Here is a 20,631-nt window from a genome sequence, read left to right as displayed (position 1 = left end):
CTGTTCAAATAACCTCTGTGGAGGAGGGGTGAACTCCTGAAGAGCCTGCTAGAAAACATCTGGTTTCCATCCCCCCCAAACACCGCCCCCCTCCATACCTTCCCAGCTTTCGGGCTGTTGGGTGTGACAGGGCTTGGCCAAAATGCCTGGTGGTCGTTGGGGCTTGATTGGTGGTAGGAGGTGCAGCGCAGGAAGGAGTTGAGCTGTGGACCTCAGCAGGAAGCAGAGTTCACTGGAGAATCTGGGTCTGTGGGAAGCAGCCCGGGCGCCAGGCAGAATTGGACAGGGGTGGCAGTAGGAGAGAGCAGGCGCATTAGATGTAGATGAATTTTTTCTTAAATTTTTATTATGGAAAATTTCAAGCATGTACGTTACCAGCTTCAACGATGATGAACTTTCTGCTGTCTTTATTTGTTCTTTATGTACCCCCTGCTCCACACTTGATTATTACACTCAGACTTTTTTTTAAAAATGTTTATTTTTGAGAGAGCGGGAGGGAGAGCACACGAGCATGAGCAGGGGAGGGGCAGAGAGAGAGGGGGACAGAGGCAGACCCTGTGCTGACAGCAGAGAGCCTGCCTCAGGGCATGAACTCACAAACGGTGACATCATGACCTGAGCTGAAGTCAGACGCTTCACCAACTGAGCGACCCAGGTGCCCCCTACTCTTAAACTTTTTTTCTTTTTTAAAGTTTATTTTTTTTTTAATTTTTTTTCAACGTTTTTTATTTATTTTTGGGACAGAGAGAGACAGAGCATGAACGGGGGAGGGGTAGAGAGAGAGGGAGACACAGAATCGGAAACAGGCTCCAGGCTCTGAGCCATCAGCCCAGAGCCTGATGCGGGGCTCGAACTCACGGACCGCGAGATCGTGACCTGGCTGAAGTCGGACGCTTAACCGACTGCGCCACCCAGGCGCCCCTAAAGTTTATTTTTGAGAGAGAGAGACAGAATGTGAGTGGGGGAGGGGCAGAGAGAGAGGGAGACACACACAATGTGAAGCAGGCTCCAGGCTCCAAGCCACCAGCATAGAGCCCACCGTGGGGCTCAAACTCACCAACAGTGAGATCATGACCTGAGCCGAAGTCGGACACTTAACTAACTGAGCCACCCAGGCACCCCCCTCTTGTACATTTTTAACGTGCAATGTATATGCATCAAAGTACACAAATCTCCACTGACTAAATCCCTGTAAATAGATCCTATCACGATAGAATTTCCATCTGTCCAGGAAGTTCCCTCATGTCCCTTCCTGCTCATTCCCCTCTCTCTTCCCGTTCCTGGCACCGAGGAGTGACGGAGGTGCTGTCACTACCAAGTAGATTTGACTTCTCTGGAGTTTTGTATAAATGGGCTCATGCAGTACTCCTCATTGTCTGGCTTCCTTGGCTCAGCATGATGTTTTTGAGATTGACGTTTACTGTTGCGTGTACCCATCGTTTGCTCCGTATTCGTGCTGAGTACTGTTGAATTGTGTGGATATACCACAGTTGGTGTAGTTATTCTCCTGTTGAAGGACATGTGGGTTGTTCCCAGTTTGGGGCTATTACAAATAAAACTGCTATGAACATTTGTGTGTAGGTCTTTTTTGTGAGCAAATGTTTTCATTCCTCTTGGGTATATACCCCACAGCAGAATGGCTGTATGTGAACCTGTATAAGGACCTTCCATACCTTTCTCCCAACTGACTGTACTATTTATGTTCCTGGCAACGATGCACAAGAGTTGTAGTAGTTTAACGTCCTCGCCGACACTTTGTATTATTGAGCTCTTCAACTTTGGCCTTGCTAGTGGGGGTATAGTGGTTTCTCATTATGGTTTTAATTCACCTTTCTTTGATGACTGATGACGTTGAGCACCTTTTTATGTGCTTTTTGGGCAGGCAGATAGCTTCCTTTGTGGGGTGTCTGTTGAGACCATTTATCCATTTAATTGGGCTGTCCTCTTACTATTGAATTAGAAGACTTCCTTATATATTCTGGATTCAAGGGCTTTGTCAGAAGTATATTTTGTGAACATTTGCTCCCAGACTATGGTTTGCTTATTCATCTACTTGGGACTTTGGATGAGCAGAGAATTTTAATTCTGATGAAGTCTCATTGAGGCTATTTTTCTGTTTAGGTTGCCTTCTGTGTCCTCTCTGAGAAATCTTTGTCTCCTTCCGGGTTGCGGTTGTACACATACACTTTGATGTGTTCTTCTGAATGCTTGACAGTTTTAGCTTTTACACTGACGTCTATAACTGATCTCAAATGAAGTGACTTGTGATAGACCATGCCTGACACCTTGTCTCAAGCACCTGAGAGAAGGGTCTTGCCCCAGATGAATTTTCCAGGTGCTTTGAGTCTAGTTGCCAGAACCACGGCTGCCTCCCTTTCACCTTACCATCCAGGAGAGCGTAGGAAGTGCAGGTGATCCTTCAGGTACATTGCCTTTCTGCTTTTTGGAATAAACACCACCAATACAGATCTGTGATGAGACTTTACCAACACGTGTTCCGTCATTGTGTCCCGCTAACCTTGTTAATACAAATGGCAGAGGGGAAAAAACCTTGGCTTTGCAGATCAGGTTTCTTTTTTTTTTTTTTTAATTTTTTTTTTTTAACGTTTATTTATTTTTGAGACAGAGAGAGACAGAGCATGAACGGGGGAGGGTCAGAGAGAGAGGGAGACACAGAATCTGAAACAGGCTCCAGGCTCTGAGCTGTCAGCACAGAGCCCGACGTGGGGCTCGAACTCACGGACCGTGAGATCGTGACCCGAGCTGAAGTCAGACGCTTAACTGACTGAGCCACCCAGGCGCCCCGATCAGGTTTCTATTTTTGCCGTGTCATTTATTGGCTGTGTGACCCTGGATAACCTACTTAACATCTCTGAGCCTCATTAAAAAGAAAATCTCTACTAGGTAGAGATTCAGCCACAGTGCCCTGAACTCAGTCTCGTAAGTGCTCAACAAATGTCAGTCCCCTGTGCCTCCCTTTCCTCCTACCAACAAATAGACCGGAACCTCGCTATGGAAGGAAATATGCTTTGTGGAATAGTAAAGACTCAGGGATCAAACCCTTTGGATAATCATTATGTAGTAAGGTCACATTATACTCCTGCAATTGGGTAAAACACATTTTTTCCCAAAGTTTTAACGCTGGAGATTTAATCCTAACTCCATTCCTGGTCCTGTGTTCGAGAATGGAGTGAGAAAAAGGCACAAAACCCTGCTTTGATGTTTTTTCTTTTTTCTTTTTATTGAGGTAAAGAATATTTATATAGAAAAGGGCACATTCTTAAGTGTACTGCTCTGTGAGCTTTCATAAGCTATACGTGCTGTGTAATTCTGCCTTGGGATCAAAAAAGTGAATGCCAGTAGCACCCCAGAGTGAGCTTGCTTCTGTTTTCCAGCCTGGCCAAGTCTCAGCATACATTAGTTTTCCTGTTTCTGTACTTTCTTTTCTTTTTAAAGTTTTAATTTTCATTTCAGTGTAGTTAACATACAGTGCAATATTAGTTTCAGGTGCACGGTATAGTGATTAAACACTTCCGTATAACGCGGTGCTCACAACAGTGCCCTCCTCAGTCCCCGTCACCTATTTACCCCCCCCCCCCCCCCCCCCCCCCCCCGTAACCACCAGCGTGTTCTCTGTAGCCAAGAGTGTTTCTTGCTTTGCTTCTCTCTCTTTTTATAAATGGAATAATACAATTTCCTTTTAGTGTCTGGCTCCTTTCATTCACCATTATGTTTGTGGGATTCCTCTCTCATTAATACAGCAATAATTTGTTCATTTTCATTTCTACGTACTGTTGCCTTGTAAGGATATACCACAGTTTATGTTTTCTATTGTTGAACATTTGGGTAGTTTCCGGTTTGTTCCAATTGCTGCTAAGAATATTCCACTTAAAAAAAAAACCCCCAGCTCTATTGAAAAGTAATTCATCCACTGCAAATGTACAGTTCAGTGGTGGTTGGTGTGTGTATGGAATCATGCAGCCATCGCCGCAGTCTTGATCTCAGGCCACTTTGTCCCCCCGAAAAGAACCCTGTACCCATTAGTAATCATTACCCACTCCAGCCACCTAGCCACGCCCCCAGGCGGCCATTACTTTCTACCTCTCTAGATTTGCTTATTCATATAGATGTCATTGTGTAAAATGTGGTCTTCTGCGGCTGGCTTCTTTTCACTTACCATGTGTCCATGATTCATCCTTGTTGTGGCTTGTATCTGGACTTTATTCCTTTGTTGTTGCTGAATGAAATTCTGTATGGATAGACCATGTTGTTTTTATCTACCTGATGGATATTGGGCTTGTTTTCTAATTTTGGCTATTGTGAATAACACTATAACTTTTTGTGTGGATATTTGTTTGCATTTCTCTTGAGTATGTACCCAGGAGTGGGATTTCTGGGTCATAAGGTAACTCTATATTTAACCTTCTTTAAAAAATATATATATATATTGATTGTGAGAGGCCCCTGGGTGACTGAGCATCTAACTTCGGCTCAGGTCATGATTCTCGGTTTGTGGGTTCGAGCCCTGCATCAGGTTCACTGCTGTCAGCGTGGAGCCCGCTTGGGATCCTCTGTCCCCCCCCCCCGACCCCTCCCTCGCTTGCATGCGCTCTCTCTCTCAAAAATAAATAAACATTAAAAAAATTTTTTTTGTGTGCTAAAAAGCCACATAATATAAAATTTGCCATCTTAGCTATTTCCAAGCGTACAGTTCAGTAGTGTTCAGTACATTCACCTTGTGCAACCAATCTCCAGAAGTTTCCCATCTTGTAAAATGGAAATTGCACCCATTAAATGACTCTGAGTTTCCCCCTCCCCTCCATTCCTGGCAGCCACCACCCAGCTTTCTGTTTGTATGACTTGACTACCGTGGACACCTCTTGTAAATGGAATCCTGCAGTATTTGTTTTTTGTGATTGACTTATTTCATTTAACATAATGCCTGCAGGGTTCATCCATATTGGAGCATGTGTCAGGATTTCCTTCCTTTTTCAGGTTGAATAATATTCCATTGTAGGGATACGCCTTATTTTGTTGTATCCATTTTATCCATCAGTGGGCTCTTGGGTTATATCCACCTTATATTTAACCTTTTCAGGAACCGCTTTTCAAAAAACAACTGTTTTCCAAAGCCGCTATACATTTTACATTCCCACTAGCAGTGTGCGAGTGTTCCAGTCACACCGAATCCTCATTAGCACTGGTTATGGTCTGTTTATTACAGCTGTCCTAGTGGGCTTTAAGTGGTAACTCATTGTGGCTTTTTATTTGTATTTCCCTGATCATGAAGGATGTTGACTGTCTTTTCTTGTGTTTGTTGGCCATTTGTATACCTTCTTTGGAGATATGTCTATTCAAATCGTTTGCCCACTTATTTTTAGTTATTTGTCCTCTTACTATTGAGTTGTAAGAATTCTATACATGTTCTGGAGACAAATCCCTTGTTAAGTATGTGATTTGCAAATTTTTTGTCTGATTCTGTGATTTATCTTTTAACTTTCTCGGTGCTGTTCTCTAATGCACATTTTTTTTTTTAAATTTTGATGAAGTCCAGTTTATTTTTTTCTTTTATCCCATCTGCACTGTTTCCCGTTTTTTTTTTTTTTTTTTTTAGTTTTTTATTTATCCGTATAGTGTTTATATCAGTTGTCAGCATGCTGCCACCTGCAAGCTGGCTGCCTTCATATTGTAAATAAAGCTTTATTGGAACACATCCATTCATCTATGCAGTGGTAGAGACTGTGAGGCTACAAAGCCAAAAATATTTACTTTCTGGTCCTTTACAGGAAAAAGTTTGACAACTTCTGCTATGTAAATATAAGCACATATGAATGTACATTCGTATTCTCCCTTTCTTAGTCAAAAGGTACCAGACCAAATACACTGTTATGCACCTTGTATTTTTCCATTAACAGTCGAGCCTGAACAACTTTCCAAATCAGAATATGGGAACCTACCTTCTTCTTTTTTATAGCTGGAGAGTACATGATTGGGTAAATGGATCTTGTGTATTTTACCAGTTCCTCTTTAAAGGATACTTGGATATATGGTTTTTTTTTTTTTTTGTTGTTGTTGTTGCTACTAAGCTGCAATGGATAATTTTGTATATGTGCTATATAATATAAGTATATTTGTGGTTAGGTACCCAAAAGCGGCATTTGTGTATTAAAGAATAAATGCACCTGCAAAAATAGTCTGCTAGTCTTTTGACTCTTGGTAATTTGTTAGTTGAGAGATAGTATCTCAGTTCTAGCTTGTGATTCCCTTATTCTGAGTGTAGTTGAGCACATCACCCTTGTTTCTGAGAGCTATTTATTCATGATCCTTCCTGGTGCTTTTTACCTATTGGTTTACGGGCCTTTGGGAGAGTGTCTTAATTTCTAGAACCTTCTATGTTTGGGCACAAACTCTTTGTTTTCTGTCTGTTGTTCATATTGGATCATTTATACTGCACTATTGTTAATTTCACTGACCCCCCCCCCCATCCCCTTCCGCCCGTCATGTCCATTCTTCTTGTGGGCCCGTCTGGTAAGTTTTCTATTTTGGTTATTATACTTTTCATCCCTAAGATTTCCATATGGTTCTTCTCTTTATGTGGACACTTTCTACTTTTTCCATTCTTTTCAGAAGTGTCTGCCCTTAACTTCTTGGAGAACTTTTATAATAATTGCTTTAAAGTCATTGTAAGGTAATTCTGATATCTGTCATCTTGTCATTGGAGTGCATTGATTGTCTGTTCCTATGTGAGTTTGAAACTTTTCTGCTTCTTTGAATGCCAAGTGATTTTGGATTGTACCCTGAACCTTTTGAAATCCTATCATGAGATTCTAGGCCTTGCATATATCTTGTAAAGTCTGTTGGTATTGTTGCTCTAACAGGTGGTCAGCCTGGTGGTTTTAGGCTGTCAAGTTCAGTTTCAGTTGTGGTTCCATTTCTGATTTCAAAGCCTTTTCAGTGCTGCATGGCTTTGCACTTTGTGATTTACTGGAACTCCCCTTTTGGTCTTGTGGCCAGAAGACTGGGGCTTTAGTTAACCCACTCAGCCTCACATTTCCACCACTGCCCATGTTTGAGGCCAGGAGTTCAGAGAGAGAAAAAGGCAGGGATTCACTGCTGCCCCCCCCCCCACCTTGAGACCACAGCTCCTCCAGTTAGAGCAGAAGATTGCCTCATCTCAGAGGTCCAGGCACCTGTAGACCCCATTGCCACCTGCTGTCTGTGCTGGCATCACTGTGGGCTTGCGAGGGTCTGGGGGATGCAAGGGAACAGAGAAAAAAGTGGAGAACTGCCTTCCCTCTCTCTGAGCATTAGAAGTCCCCTTTCCTGCTTTCTGAGCCACAACTACAGGGCTCTCCTGGCACTCTCTGCATCCACACCCAGCACCCATTTTGGGGTTTCAGGCTGCCTTTAGTCCCAGCTAGGGAAGACTGGGAGAATATGGGCCACTTGCTTTTGGTTTGGTGGTACTTTGGAATTGGGTCTTCTCCAGTTGGCTTGCTTTTCATATTCCTAAATACCTATTCAATCCATTCTGTCTAGTTTTTATAGATGCATTCAGGGAGAGACAAGCTGGAATGTCTACTCCATCTGACTTGGAACCAGAACTTAAACTTGGACCATTACATTTTGAGATGTTTTGTCATGAAGCCTTAGTAGGCAGAATGTAATATCTCTGCATCTTAATGATCAACTTAATAAACAAAAATATCCTCAAGGCCAGCTTCGTTGTATCAGACCAGTTTTGTCCGTATGAGAGGCTCTGTATGGTAAGATTGGGAGCAAAAGAAGTGAAACACAAGATGGTGGAAATGGTTGATATGATAAAGGTTCTTGTTGGGTCTCCAGCGTAGCCCTCCAAATATTTTGGTTGTGAGCCGCAAGCAAAGACCGTTTCGATGTTGAGAATGACCCTTGGATTGTCCTTGGGTCTCCCAAGGCTGAAGTTTTAAGACTTGTTGGATGGGTTCCCTAAAAAAATGTGTTGTCTTTCCTGAAAATGAAAATCCTGCATTCACAGTACTTGTCCTTGCTAAGTAATTTTTGTAAAGTCCGTGGCTAGTGAGGCATACTTGGTGCAAACCAGGAACTCTGGACATGGATTCTCAAAGAACCTCCTAGGAAAAAGGATATTGGCATGTGTGTGGGGGGATTAGATGGGATGAGGACAAAGAAAAATGGCCCTATATCCAGCAGTGAGTTCCCATCACCATTGCCAAATGAACTGTGTTCCCCTCCGTAGGCTGTGAGGTGGACACCACTGAGGAAGCTTGGAGCACAGAATGGGTGAAATCTGTGGTCAGGCAGAAGCCCTGGTACCTAGGGTTGATCTTGAAAGAGCAGTTGATTTGGTCAGGAAAAAGGGGGATGTTACCTTGGAAGTGGATGTAAAAGCCACGGGTCCTCCTGTGTTGACTGGCGGTCATTTTAGCGAGACAAGTAGAGAACAAATTAAGGAAGGCAGCGGCCATTTCCTACAGTTTTGTCACTCTGACAGAAAAGCTCAGCGGTACCCTCTTCACAGTGTGTGCCATGTGGTACCTGTGCTTCAGGCTCTACTCATCTCTGAAATTGCACACATCTTGAAGGCGACATAATGACCCAGACCTTTTAGAAGGAGAAGTCATTATCTGCTGGTCAGAAAAAGCTTTTAAGAAATGGTCTCAAAAACTGTTTGCCAGAGAGCGTTCTGTTAAAGCAGATCCTTTTATAAAAGGGCTGAAGGAAGCTGCAGAGAACATTCAGGTGATGAAGATGAAAATATTTAGGTGGCATGTTTAAAAGCTGCCAGGGAACCCAGAGGGGGAGCTGTGACGTGTACCATCTCGGGTGTGGACGCTGGCACACCGTTTCAAGTGCCGAGCGAATGGTAGGGTGCTGTTGTTGTCCTTGGTAGCCGGAGGAACAACGTCAGTATGTGAACGCTCACTGACTTAAATCATGCTGCCTTCTCTCTTACGGATAGTTCATTGCAAGTGGCCTAAGATGATGCCCGGTAGGGGCACCTGGGTGGCTCAGTCGCTTAAGCGTCAGACTTCGGCTCAGGTCATGATCTCACGGTTTGTAGGTTCGAGCCCCGCGTTGGGCTCTGCACTGGCGGCTCAGAGCCTGGAGCCTGCTTCGGATTCCATGTCTCCCTCTCTCTCTCTGCTTGTCTTCTGCTCATGCATGCTCTCTCTCTCTTTCTCTGTCTCTCTCTCTCTCTCAAAAATAAACATTAAAAAAATGTTTTTAAATGAAGCCCGGTGAGTCCATTCACCTCACACCTTGCTTATATTTGACATGTTTCTTTGAAGAAAACTGGTAGTCAGCACATCTCAATCACACTTACAAAGTTACACACATTTATCTTTTGGTCATTCTTTTTTTATTTTTGTTTTATTCTGATAGTGCACACAAGCAGGGAAGGAGTAGAAAGAGAGGAAAGAGAGAATCCCAAGCAGTCTCCGCTGACAGCACAGAGCCTAATGCGGGGGTCGAACCATGAACTGTGAGATCATGACCTGAGCCGAAATCATGAGTCAGCCACTTAACTGACTGAGCCACACAGGCACCCCTATTTTTTTTTTTTGGTCATTAAAAAAATAAGATCTTGGAAAGCAAAAGATAGGGGGCCAAATATAGGTTGCTCCTGCACCCTGCCTCGCCCGTTGAAATGGGATACCCATCCCATGCCTCTGTGTTATTTGGTAAGGATTTGTTGACATCCTGACACTGAATTGGTAGGTTGTGTCCTCCTTATGAGACTGGAAAATTGGGTTTAAAATAGAAGTAGAATGTGCCTCCTGTCCAGTAAACATGGGCGCTATTGTTTTTAGGTAGCTTCAGATGACTAATGTTGCCCTAGGTCCAGTCAGATGTTTTTAAATGTCTTTGGCAGTAAAGTTATTCTAAAATCCAGTTCATTTAGATACAACCAATCTTCCTTATCTTCATTATTTCAGATTGCCTGGAATATATGTAAAAACTGGCATGAGCCAGTCCAGTCACAGAATTACCATACGGTAAATCATTTACCATTGTATCATTTTGTTGACAAGTGCTTGGCTTTGGAAGTTGGACACTTTTAAACCACACTAGGAAATTAGAGTTTTACTTCTTATAAAACATTTCACAAAAATAATGTTCAAGACAGTGTTCAAAAGTTTTTAATGAACTAAAATCCTGTGCATCATTCATCTTTTCATATTAGCACGTCGTGAAATCCTTGCACTTGATTCTGAAATTGTATGAAGGGCACTTTGATTTCAAATTCAGACACTCTCCTGGTAAGAGTAGATTTTAAGGAGAGCCCTGGCTGTTTTGCAAGTTCCTGTTATGCTATCTCTTAAGGTTTATTAAACCAAGATGGGAAGGGGGCGTGTGTGTCCCCATCAAGGAGAATGGTTTATCCTCTGCAGACTTTTCCCCTGAAACTGACCTTTGTCATTAGAAACTGAAAGGTGATGGTTGCTCGGAGAGCAGGCTGCATTTGCAAAGGAAAATCTGAATTTTACCTCTTTTTATCTGTGGTCTGTTTGCCTAAGACTTAGCTTGATCAATCAGCTGTTTTACCCCTGGTGGCTGTGTTTCAGAGTCAGGAAAGTTGTAGACCTCACGTGGACACTTGGGAGCCCTGTTTCGGTCGGGCCCTCGCTGTGTGACCTTGGGGCAATCTTGATGCTTCATTTCCCCATCTGTGAAGTAAAGCCAGTACCTACCCTGCCAGTCTGCCAGGGTGGTTCTGAAATTCAAACCAAGATGTTTGTGGGACTGTTTCGTAAATGTCAAAGCAGGTGACCATTGTGGTGATTGAAGCTTTTAGGTAACTTATGATCTCTTTAGGGGAAGAAAAAAAAAACCTTGATGCCTCATTTATAATAAAAATTCCATTGTGGTGTTTAAATTTACTATTTATAAATCTGCAAAATTAGTATCTTCGGAGTTGTAAAAATAAGCTGGTTGAATATTGTTGTGGTGTAAATCCTGAACATAAACTCAGTGTAGTGGCCTGAGTGACAAATGTCAGGCAAAAATGTCAGCTTTGGGTGTGAGACAGTTTTTCTGTTGAACATGGATTACGTGGAGTCTGGATAGCAGTATCAATCTGCTCTGTGTTAATTAGGCGCCGGCAAGTCTCTGTCCCAACCCTGGGTGGAGCCGCGGAGGGGCTCTCTAGTGGCGGTGGTAAGGCCGGTGGGGCTAGCGTACAGGACCCAACACAGAATGTTGAGAAGGCCGAGGAAGGAAGGAACTCGCGTCACTGGATTAAAACACGCTCTCCTCAGTGACAAGCTAGTCCATCAAGTTGCAGGTTTCCCCCGAGAATGGTCGACATAACTGGGGGGCTGCTGTCCATCTGTCTTCCGCCCTTTCCCGTCACTCTGCTTTGTCTTCGGATGCTTCCTTTCCTCTGTTAGCTAATTACAGCCATCTCCATGGCTTTGGAATTAGCATCTTCGTTGCCACCTCTTAATAGCATAATTAGGCAACACATTCTTTTTCGTATGAGCAGGTGATCGAGTCTAAGGGACAATCCTGTACGCAGAATGTCTGATTCATTCAGGTGCAGTGTGATTTTTTGACTCCAAGCAAATGTCTCTGGGAGCAGGTACCCTTCTGAGATAAAATAATCAGGCTGGGTCGTGTGTCTTCAGCGTATATGTTTGTCCTTTCTTGAACAACAACCTCCAAAGGGTGAATTTGGATAGGATAGGCTCCCGTGTAAAACCCCTCGTGATTATTTTTTAAAAACTTTGAGGTGAGGCATTGATGCCACAGTGATTTTTTTCCTCTGCATTCTCCTCTTTTAGCAACACATAGTGAAATATTTGGGAATGAAATGCTAGGGTGATGTCTGGGATTTACTTCAGAATAATGTGGAAGGGGGTGGTGTGGGTGGCGGGAGAGATGCGACAGGGCTGGCTGTGAGCTGGTAATTGTTGAGGGAGGTGAAGCGGGTGTGGGGGTTTCGTTATACTATTCTGTCTGCTTTTATATATTTTTGTAATTTTCCATGATAAAAAGTGTTACGGAACCAGGCTGGAACGCTGGCGGAAAAACCAGGCGGCACTCGAAGATCTTGGTGGATCGGAGATTGGTTTAACGCCGGCGGGCTCAGAGGAGACTGTTTCTCCAAAGATCTGAGCACCGAGTGCAAGTGGGGAGGGTAATTTATAGTCATCAGCTTCCATTTCTTTGGGGGTTCTCGTGCACACAGCAAACAAAGGAAGAAGAGCCCGGAGGAGGGGTCTCGAAGCCAGAGACCAGAGTCTGCTTTAGCCCCGTCGGCCATCTTTGGCGTCCTTCATGCACTTCTTCAACAAAAGTAAAAACCACAACGCCACCCTGCCTTAGGTTTCTCATTGCCCTAAGGTAGATTGCAGCCCTCCTCACATGGCCTTCAGCCCCCTTAATCACCTGGCACCTATTAACCCTTCCAGGTTCATCTTCTTAGGAAATTATTTGCAGTAGCCTGAACACTTAATGGCCCATCTTACCTGGCCCTTTGCACTGGTTTTCTTCTCTTGCTGCAACACTCTTTCCATCACCTCATCCTCATCCTTCCATCCAATTTTCCTGACCCTTCTGGACCCTTGGATCCCAGACGACCTCGCTTCTTGCAGGCCTTCCCTGATTGCCCTCTGCCCCAGTGTGGTTGAGTACCCTCCTGGGGGGGGGGGGGGCTCTGTCACAATGACCCTCACTTTAGCCATCCTCTGGGTGATTGTCACCACCACTTCCTTCCTGTCACTGTTGTTGTATTACACATTTTTTTGAGGAAAGGGATTAGGCCTTGTTCACACTTCTGTCCCTTGTACTCAGCACAGTGCCTGGCTTGTGGACACTTGCCCTCCGGTGTCCCACTGCCTCCTGCTCAGAGGCACAACATTGCCCGGTGCCCATGTGGCTTCCGCCTACCTTCTCATTGTTGCTCCCATTCACGTCACCTCTGCTCTGCATCCTTGGGATTTTTGCTGATCTCTGTGAGTCACAGCAGGACGTTCTTTGCAAAATCTCTGCATGTGGATAAGGAAGGTCCAATCAAACTTGGGGCTTTTATACTTTCCAAAATGACAAGTTTTGAGATGGTATCCAGTACTAGTGGGCACATTGAAACACATTCCTTATTGATGTGATAGGTTGCTTCACTGTTCAGAACAGGTCTCTGTAGGACACAACTCCAGGGGTGTTTCAGCTACATTGTCAAGTTGATGGTGGACATGTGAATGAAGAGGAATGTTCATTACAGCGGTTTGAAATAGGAAAAAGAAAAAAAAGTGCATTTTGGATGGATAAAGAAATTTCCATCTAGTCCTCATATAGTGGGATGCTCTGCTGAAGTGAAAATGCATCTGCCAGAGCTGGGCATGCAGATTGGTGGCATCACCAACCAATGGCAAGTCCAAGAATATATATGGTGTGCTACTATGTATATAAGGTTCACAAACCAGCAAAACTAAACAGTATACTGTTTAGGAGTTCATACTTCATAATATGCATACACATGCATATATAATATGTATATATACATGCATACATAATCCCATATAAGCTTGCGCACGCACGTATATAGTATACATGTGCATATACTCATAAGTGTACATATATATTTTTTCATATACACATATACATGCAGGGAACCGAGAAATCCAGAGATCAGGACAGAGGTGTATCTCTGTGCAGGAGGGAGAGAAGTGACTGGGAAGAGACACATGAGAGTCACAGTATAGATAATGCTCTGTCTTGGGTTGGCACGGCAGGAGTATGGTTTTACATTTCATTATACTGTACTTTATAATTTGTATATAAGCTAAATATATTCTGTGGAGATGGCCTGTTTCCTAATAACACTAAAACTAAATCCATCAGTAATCTTTATGTGAGGCTACATTCCCAAGTCCTTTGATGAAGGAATAGGCTTATCTTGTTGTTGCTTTTCTCCCACTGTTCATGGGGTAATGTTAATCCAATCATTCCTCACTTTCTGCTTTGCCTAAAAGACTGTTGCTACAAGTGCAAATTGTGGTAGTTCCCCATTGGTGACCAACAGGAAGTGGATGAAGGACACAGATCACCTCTCTCTCCCACATCGTGTCCTTTCCATGTTCATCACAGATGTCGCCGTGGTGGACATGAGTGATGTCTCCAGACAGCCTTCGCTCTTTTACCATCTCGGGGTCCGAGAAAGCTTTGACATGGCCAATAATGTGATCCTTTACCACGACACCGATGCTGACACTGCTCTTTCATTGAAGGTAAAGGATGTTGTTCATCTTCTTGTGAATACTTTGTTTTGGGAAAACGGTATTATATGGTCAAATGAAATGTACGTGTAGTACAGGAGGTTGGAGAAAAACAATAAAGATTTGCTTGTGCAATTCCTTCCTTTCTACTACAGGTTTTTGCTCACACAGACAACTTCCTGATCACTGTGTGAGCGTATGTACTACAGAGAGGCATTTGTAGGCATCTTGATCGTTTCCAGACTCATTAGGGAAGTGGAGGCAAAAACAGTTTCCACGGAAGCCAACACACAGCTCTGAGTCCTTTAATGGGCAATGTGATGCAAACCTTCACATTAAAAAAATAGTTTCTCAACTTCAATAATAAGACTGCACATAACCGGGGCGCCTGGGTGGCGCGGTCGGTTAAGCGTCCGACTTCAGCCAGGTCACGATCTTGCGGTCCGTGAGTTCGAGCCCCGCGTCAGGCTCTGGGCTGATGGCTCGGAGCCTGGAGCCTGTTTCCGATTCTGTGTCTCCCTCTCTCTCTGCCCCTCCCCCGTTCATGCTCTGTCTCTCTCTGTCCCAAAAATAAATAAAAAACGTTGGAAAAAAAAAAAAAAAGGCTGCACATAACCATTACCATAGCGGGCAGAAAGTTCTAGCATAGATATAATCAGTATTTAATCCGTTACCCCCGCCCCCCACCATCCAAAGCAGAGGAACACTGAAAACTTGTCTGTTTGTGCCCAACTCAGTAATTACTGAGATTTTAAAAAATGTATTCTTGGAACTATGAAACAAGTGCTTTTTGGATAATAGTACTTGTTAAAAATGATCATATTTGGAACAGAGGGCCAGATGGCAATGGAGTAGGAGGTCCTGCGTAAGTGTTGAATCACTGCCTTGTACACCAGAAACTAATAGGACACTGTATGTTACCTATACTGGAAGTGAAGTAAAAACTTCAGAAATCCTCCTGTTTGTAAAATGTGAAGGTCTAGGGTGAGCTACTGCAAAACTCAGCTAATGTTAATATTGTTGAATATCTTAATACTAGTTAGGAAAACCTGGTCTGTATTAAATCATTTCAGGAATAAAAGACTAGTTTGTTAACAGCAGTATTGCTCAACCTTCACTGCACTTTAGAATTACTTGGACAACTTGTAAATATCCCAGTCCCCAGGTCACGCCCCAGACCAATTACATCACAGTCTCTGGGGGGTTTGTTTTTAACCTCTCTGAAGTACAGTCACGGGTGAGAACTAGCGGCTTAAAGTTAGCTTTCATGGACGCCATTTTTAAATGTCCACCTCCCTTAGTGTTAAAAATCACTAGCATATAAATAGCACAATTTTGTGATGGCAAGGATGAACATTTTTGTGTTTCTTGGGGTTTAATATTAACCAGATTTTTCTAGGTTCTGTAATAATTGGGATTATTTCCTGGTAGAAATACAGCCTGCTTCAGGTGTGAAACCTATATGTGTTCAGTATCACATACACTCTACGTAGATGTGTACTCTGTAACTGGAGCACAGTACTGTGTGTTAAGACATCATTCATAGGACATTAAAAGAAGAAACTGGTCATTATTGTACTTTACATTGTAAAATAGTTTCTCAAAAGACTATAAGCCACTGTAAAATATTACTTTAGATATTTAGATACTGATTTTCTTTTACCGGTTTTCACTAAGGAAGTTGTGCTTGGAAGTACTTAGAAATAGAAAATATGAAAGGATAGATTATTACGCTACATTTTGATGAGGAACATGAAATCAAAGTATTTTTTCCAATGCAATTCATTATTTTTCTCAACGATGCCTTAGTGGACTCCTCTGGAAAGTCTCATAACCTAGGTAAGTGTTAATTTTTAATAATATGGAAAAATACTTCCTAAAATGGATATGGGTAGTCTGTTATATCTGACACTGGAAGAGGCGGTCTGCACTTGTCAACAGAAAACTGAAATCTCAGAATATAGAAAACCCATTTTATGGGGCAGCTGTTTAATTATGTTTTCTTTTTGCAGCACATGTTGGCCGACAGCGCATAAATGATACGGTCAAGGGCTGCACAACCATTATGCTAAGTTAACTGACTAAAATTGCTATCGCTGAATCTGAAGGTTCCTAGACAATTACAGTGATGTGTCAGAAACCCTACCAGCAACACCCCTTCTGTAGAAAGGCTGACGGGGGGGCGGGGGTGGGGGCAGCACTGATTGAGGCAAGAAGCGACTGTAGACCTGAGGACCCCGCGGCACTTCCTGGGCATTCCTTGCCGTCACCGCCGTGGTTCACTGGACAGGTGAGGTGCAGGGCGCTCAGAGCCCTAGACCTGAATCTCACAGTGTTTGGACAAAAGCATTGCCGCTGCTATGGGGCATTTTCATAACTGTAAATGTTCCTCAATCATTCTAAAAGCTAGCCAATTATGATCTGTTTTCCTTAGAATATAAATTTTACAATTCTCTGAGGCTCACCCTATTTGAAGCTTTTTGCTCAGGGAAAGTGGGGGAGGTTTCAAATGATAGGTCTTGCTCTAGGGTGGGTGCTGGATGATGGGGGGCAAAGTGCTTGTAGTGCTTATGGAAATTAATGGGTTTTTTTTAAAAAGCTGTATTCATCTTATTTTTTTCTTTTCAGGATATGGTAACTCAGAAAAACACAGTAAGTATTATATTTTCAGATTTTTAACCTGGTAAATGTAGAAGATGCTTGCTTGAAAATCCCACAGATAGCAGGGTGATTTTTTTTTTTAAGTTTTATTTACTTTGAGATAGAGCGTGAGTGGGGGAGGGGCAGGGAGAGAGGGAGAGAGAGAATCCCAGGCAGGCTCCCCACCGTCAGCACAGAGCCCAATGTGGGGCTCGAACTCACAAACCATGAGATCATGACCTAAGCTGAAGTCAGACACTTAACTGGCTGAGCCACCCAGGTGCCCTGCAAAGTGATTTCTAATTATGCCTGTTGGTGTGTTTCTCAGGGGGATGGCTAGAACCCCCTGTCCTTCGAGCTGCCTGCTAGGTTAGGCCCCACTCCCATCTGGGGTGAAGGGCAGAAGGTAAGGTCAGGAAAACGGACTTATTACTCTTCATTGTGTACTAGGACTTTGAGGCTGGAACCATCTGGCTATCTCCTTCTGATCTGGGTTGGTATCTTGGACACCAGCAAGATTCTTTTTATTGGAGCCATTACCTCCCATATTTCCCACCAAAGTTTCCCTAACAACAGAGAAACATGAACGTATACTTGAGGTAATACGGGGCCTAGCCCAGAGTTCCTGCAGTGACATAGTGATAACACCACGTTGGTTTGAATCGTATAATGAAATCCCCACTTTAAAGACATTCAGATAAGTTCATGTTCTTGGAAATTGTGCCAAGGTTACCCTGTGCCTTGAATGAGCCTCGAAGCACTCATCTTCCTAGACCTGTAGCACTGTGGTCTGACCAGTCGTGACCAAGACAGAGGACGTGTCCCTCATTTCTTTCCTTTGCCCTCAGCCTGCTTACACTGGTCCTTCGAGAAAGGAAGGGCCTCCTGTCTTATTTTCTATACCAGTTGAAATTCCTGAAGGGAGAAGGATAAAGGGCCAAGGAGGTAGAGCTCCCCCAGGGGTGCCCTCTATAGGGGAACAGGAACTTTGCATGACATTCCCCCCTCCACAGAAGGCCCTACCCTGCAGCTGTGGGGTTTAGACTTCTCCAGAACCCAGGCAGAGCTCCTTCTCTGTGTTGGAAGCCTTGAGTCTCCTCCTCCAAGCCAGATAATGAAGTTCTAGAAACCAAACAAGCGGTGCAGGTTATGCAGTTACCACTGCAGCTTGGATTTCATAAGCTGACCTATAAAATTAAGGCATCAGGGTGGGTTTGAGTTCTTGGGAAAAGAAATGGGAAGACCTGTCACTTCATTTTGTCCCATTTACATACTGCTGCTCTCCACTTATGGGGCTCTTCCTTGTACTTTCTAGATCTTGATTTCTTAAATTACCTCCATCATGGAGATAGGGGGGATCCAGTAAAAGGAGCCTGAGCCTGAGGCTGCCAGGCACGGGTTGTAGCCCCAGCCTCGTCTCTAAGTCACTTTGGGCAGTCATCCCCGCCCCCATCCTCAGTGTCCTCATCAGGAGAATGAGAAGGTTGAACTCTTTCACTTGATTCATAGATAACTTAAAATTCTCAGAGTCTGTGGTTCCATATTTGTTGCACAAGTGAAAAGACGTAACTTGGATTTAATGCAAGGAATGTGTCAGCAACAGTTATTCCTCAAGACAGGAATCACATTAAGGCAAAGTGCAAAGAAGAAAACTTTTTCCATCCTGACTACTGGGTGTTTTGGAGCCCAGAAATATTCTTGTTCTCGAAGAGACTTAGTGTCACTCTGTTACCATTCCACTGAATACCCTCCTTTCTGGTGCATGCTCTCTCCTCTGAACACCCAGGAACCCCTTCACATTCTTGGTAATTCTGATTATACCATGGCACCATTCTCCTTGTGTGTGTGTGTGTGTATACAGACACACATATATATGTATATATATATATATGTACATATACGCATGCGTCTGTTTGTTTGTAATCAACTTACTCTAGATGATTTGGCAACTAATCTCTCTGCTACATTTGCTATTACTTTAGAATTCAGTGCTCAGTACTGGTTGTCATGCTTCATGGGCTGTGAAAATTTAGAGCATTCAGGAAAACAAAATAAAGGACCAGAGGCAGCTGGAAGAGTGGAAGATAACACCAAGAGGAAAGGTTGAAGGGAAACAAACCTTGAGAAGTATTGTTCACGGTCATTTTCAAATGTTTTCCATTTCTGGAAAGTAGGGAGACAGTTACTACTTCTACTCTGGGTGACAGGGAAATGTGGGGCAAACTCAAAAAAGGTTGCGGGGTGCCTGGGTGGCTCAGTCAGTTGAGCGTCTAATTCTTGATTTCGGCTCAGGTCATGATCTCAGGTCATGATCTCAGGTTTGTGGGATTGATCCCCACGTCTGACTCTGTGCTGACAGCATGGAGTCTGCTTGGGATTCTCTCTCTCTCTCTCGCTCTCTCGCTCTCTCGCTCTCTCGCTCTCTCTGCACCTACCACACTCATGTGCATGCGCTCTCTCTCTCACACACAAAATAAATAAACATTAAAAAAAAAAAAGGTTGGGATCAGCAGAATGGTCATCTCATAGCTAATAGTGATTAAACATTGAAAAAGAATGTCACGGTAAATCAGATGACTTTTAAGGAGGGTTTACTCGCTTGTCCCCTCAATATGGATTGAGTTAATGCTGCTTAGAACCAGAGGTCTGGCTTGTCTGACTGCAGAGGTTTTGGGAAAGAATCTGATGAAATTTGGGGTCTGTAATAATTGGACAGCTTTAAAAAAAAAAAAGGGTACAACATAGTCCTAGGCAGTAAATCAGGAAGTCCTGTGAGGCAGGTGTACAGATTAAATGCCACACTCCGTGCCACTGAGCGCTTGAAGTGATTTGTGAAGAGATGGAAACCTAGAGCCTTTGAGATCTCTGCCTTCACAGAATCATCCTATATTTCTAGGATTGTGCCTAGTGGTGTATTGAACTCGACTTCATTTAGTAGAGGGCTGGTGTCTTAGGGCTCTCCAGACAAACAGAACCAATAGGAGACACAGGGAGAGGGAGTTCTTTACTATGAGCCATCACCTCGCATAGTTATGGGGGCTGAGCATTCCCGCCATCTGCCATCCGCAAGCTGGACACCCAGGAAAGCCGTTGGTGTAATTAAGTCCCAAGTCATGAGGCCTTAGAATTAGGGGAGCCAGTGGTGTAAATTTTAACCCCAAGATCAGAGATGACTGTCCCATCTCAAGCAGCAAGGGAGCAAGAGGGGCAGATGCCTCTTTTTCTCAGCTTCTGTTCAAGCCCCAGTGGATTGGATGATGCCCACCCACTGTGGCAGAGTCCACTGACGCAGCTGCTAATCTCACCCGGAAACACCGTCATAACCACCCCCGGCCCTAATGTTTAATCTCGGTACCCCAGGCCAGTCGAGGTGACACAGAATTAACCATCCCAGGTAGGCACACTTGCTTCCATTTCTAGGAACATTTGTTTTGCAGTGATGTGGAGGATAGGAAGCCAATTTCTAGGCTTCAGGCTGGGCCAAGTCTGCAGCCATTCTGGGCTCGTCTTCTCTTTGGAAACACATTATCACCTTTTGTACTCAGCTCTTTTTTAGACCATGCTCATGTTCTCATATTCCAGGTTTTGTTTTCAAATGTTTATTTATTTTTGAGAGCAAGAGACAGAGCCCCAGAGTATGAGCAGGGGAGGGGCAGAGAGAGAGAGAGGGAGGCACAGAATCCGAAGCAGGCTTCAGGCTCTGACCTGGCAGCACAGAGCCCGATACGGGGCTCGAACCTATCAGCATGACCTGAGCCGAAGTCGGACA

The 20,631-nt window shown here is 43.8% G+C and overlaps 1 protein-coding gene across 1 annotated transcript in view; it reads left to right on the top strand.

Annotated features, from left to right (window-relative positions):
• MAP3K15 (mitogen-activated protein kinase kinase kinase 15) overlaps positions 1-20,631 on the top strand; it is a 123,483-nt gene that overhangs the window by 7,843 nt on the left and 95,009 nt on the right. The window contains exons 2-3 of the mRNA XM_049643553.1: positions 14,095-14,234; positions 16,851-16,874. Of these exons, the coding sequence (XP_049499510.1) occupies positions 14,095-14,234; positions 16,851-16,874 (164 nt within the window). The remainder of the gene's footprint in view (positions 1-14,094; positions 14,235-16,850; positions 16,875-20,631) is intronic.

Source organism: Panthera uncia, chromosome X (assembly GCF_023721935.1).
Source record: "Panthera uncia isolate 11264 chromosome X, Puncia_PCG_1.0, whole genome shotgun sequence".
Lineage (NCBI taxonomy): Eukaryota > Metazoa > Chordata > Mammalia > Carnivora > Felidae > Panthera > Panthera uncia.
The sequence above is the reverse complement of the archived record's forward strand: the minus strand, read 5'-3'. Positions and strand labels throughout refer to the sequence as shown.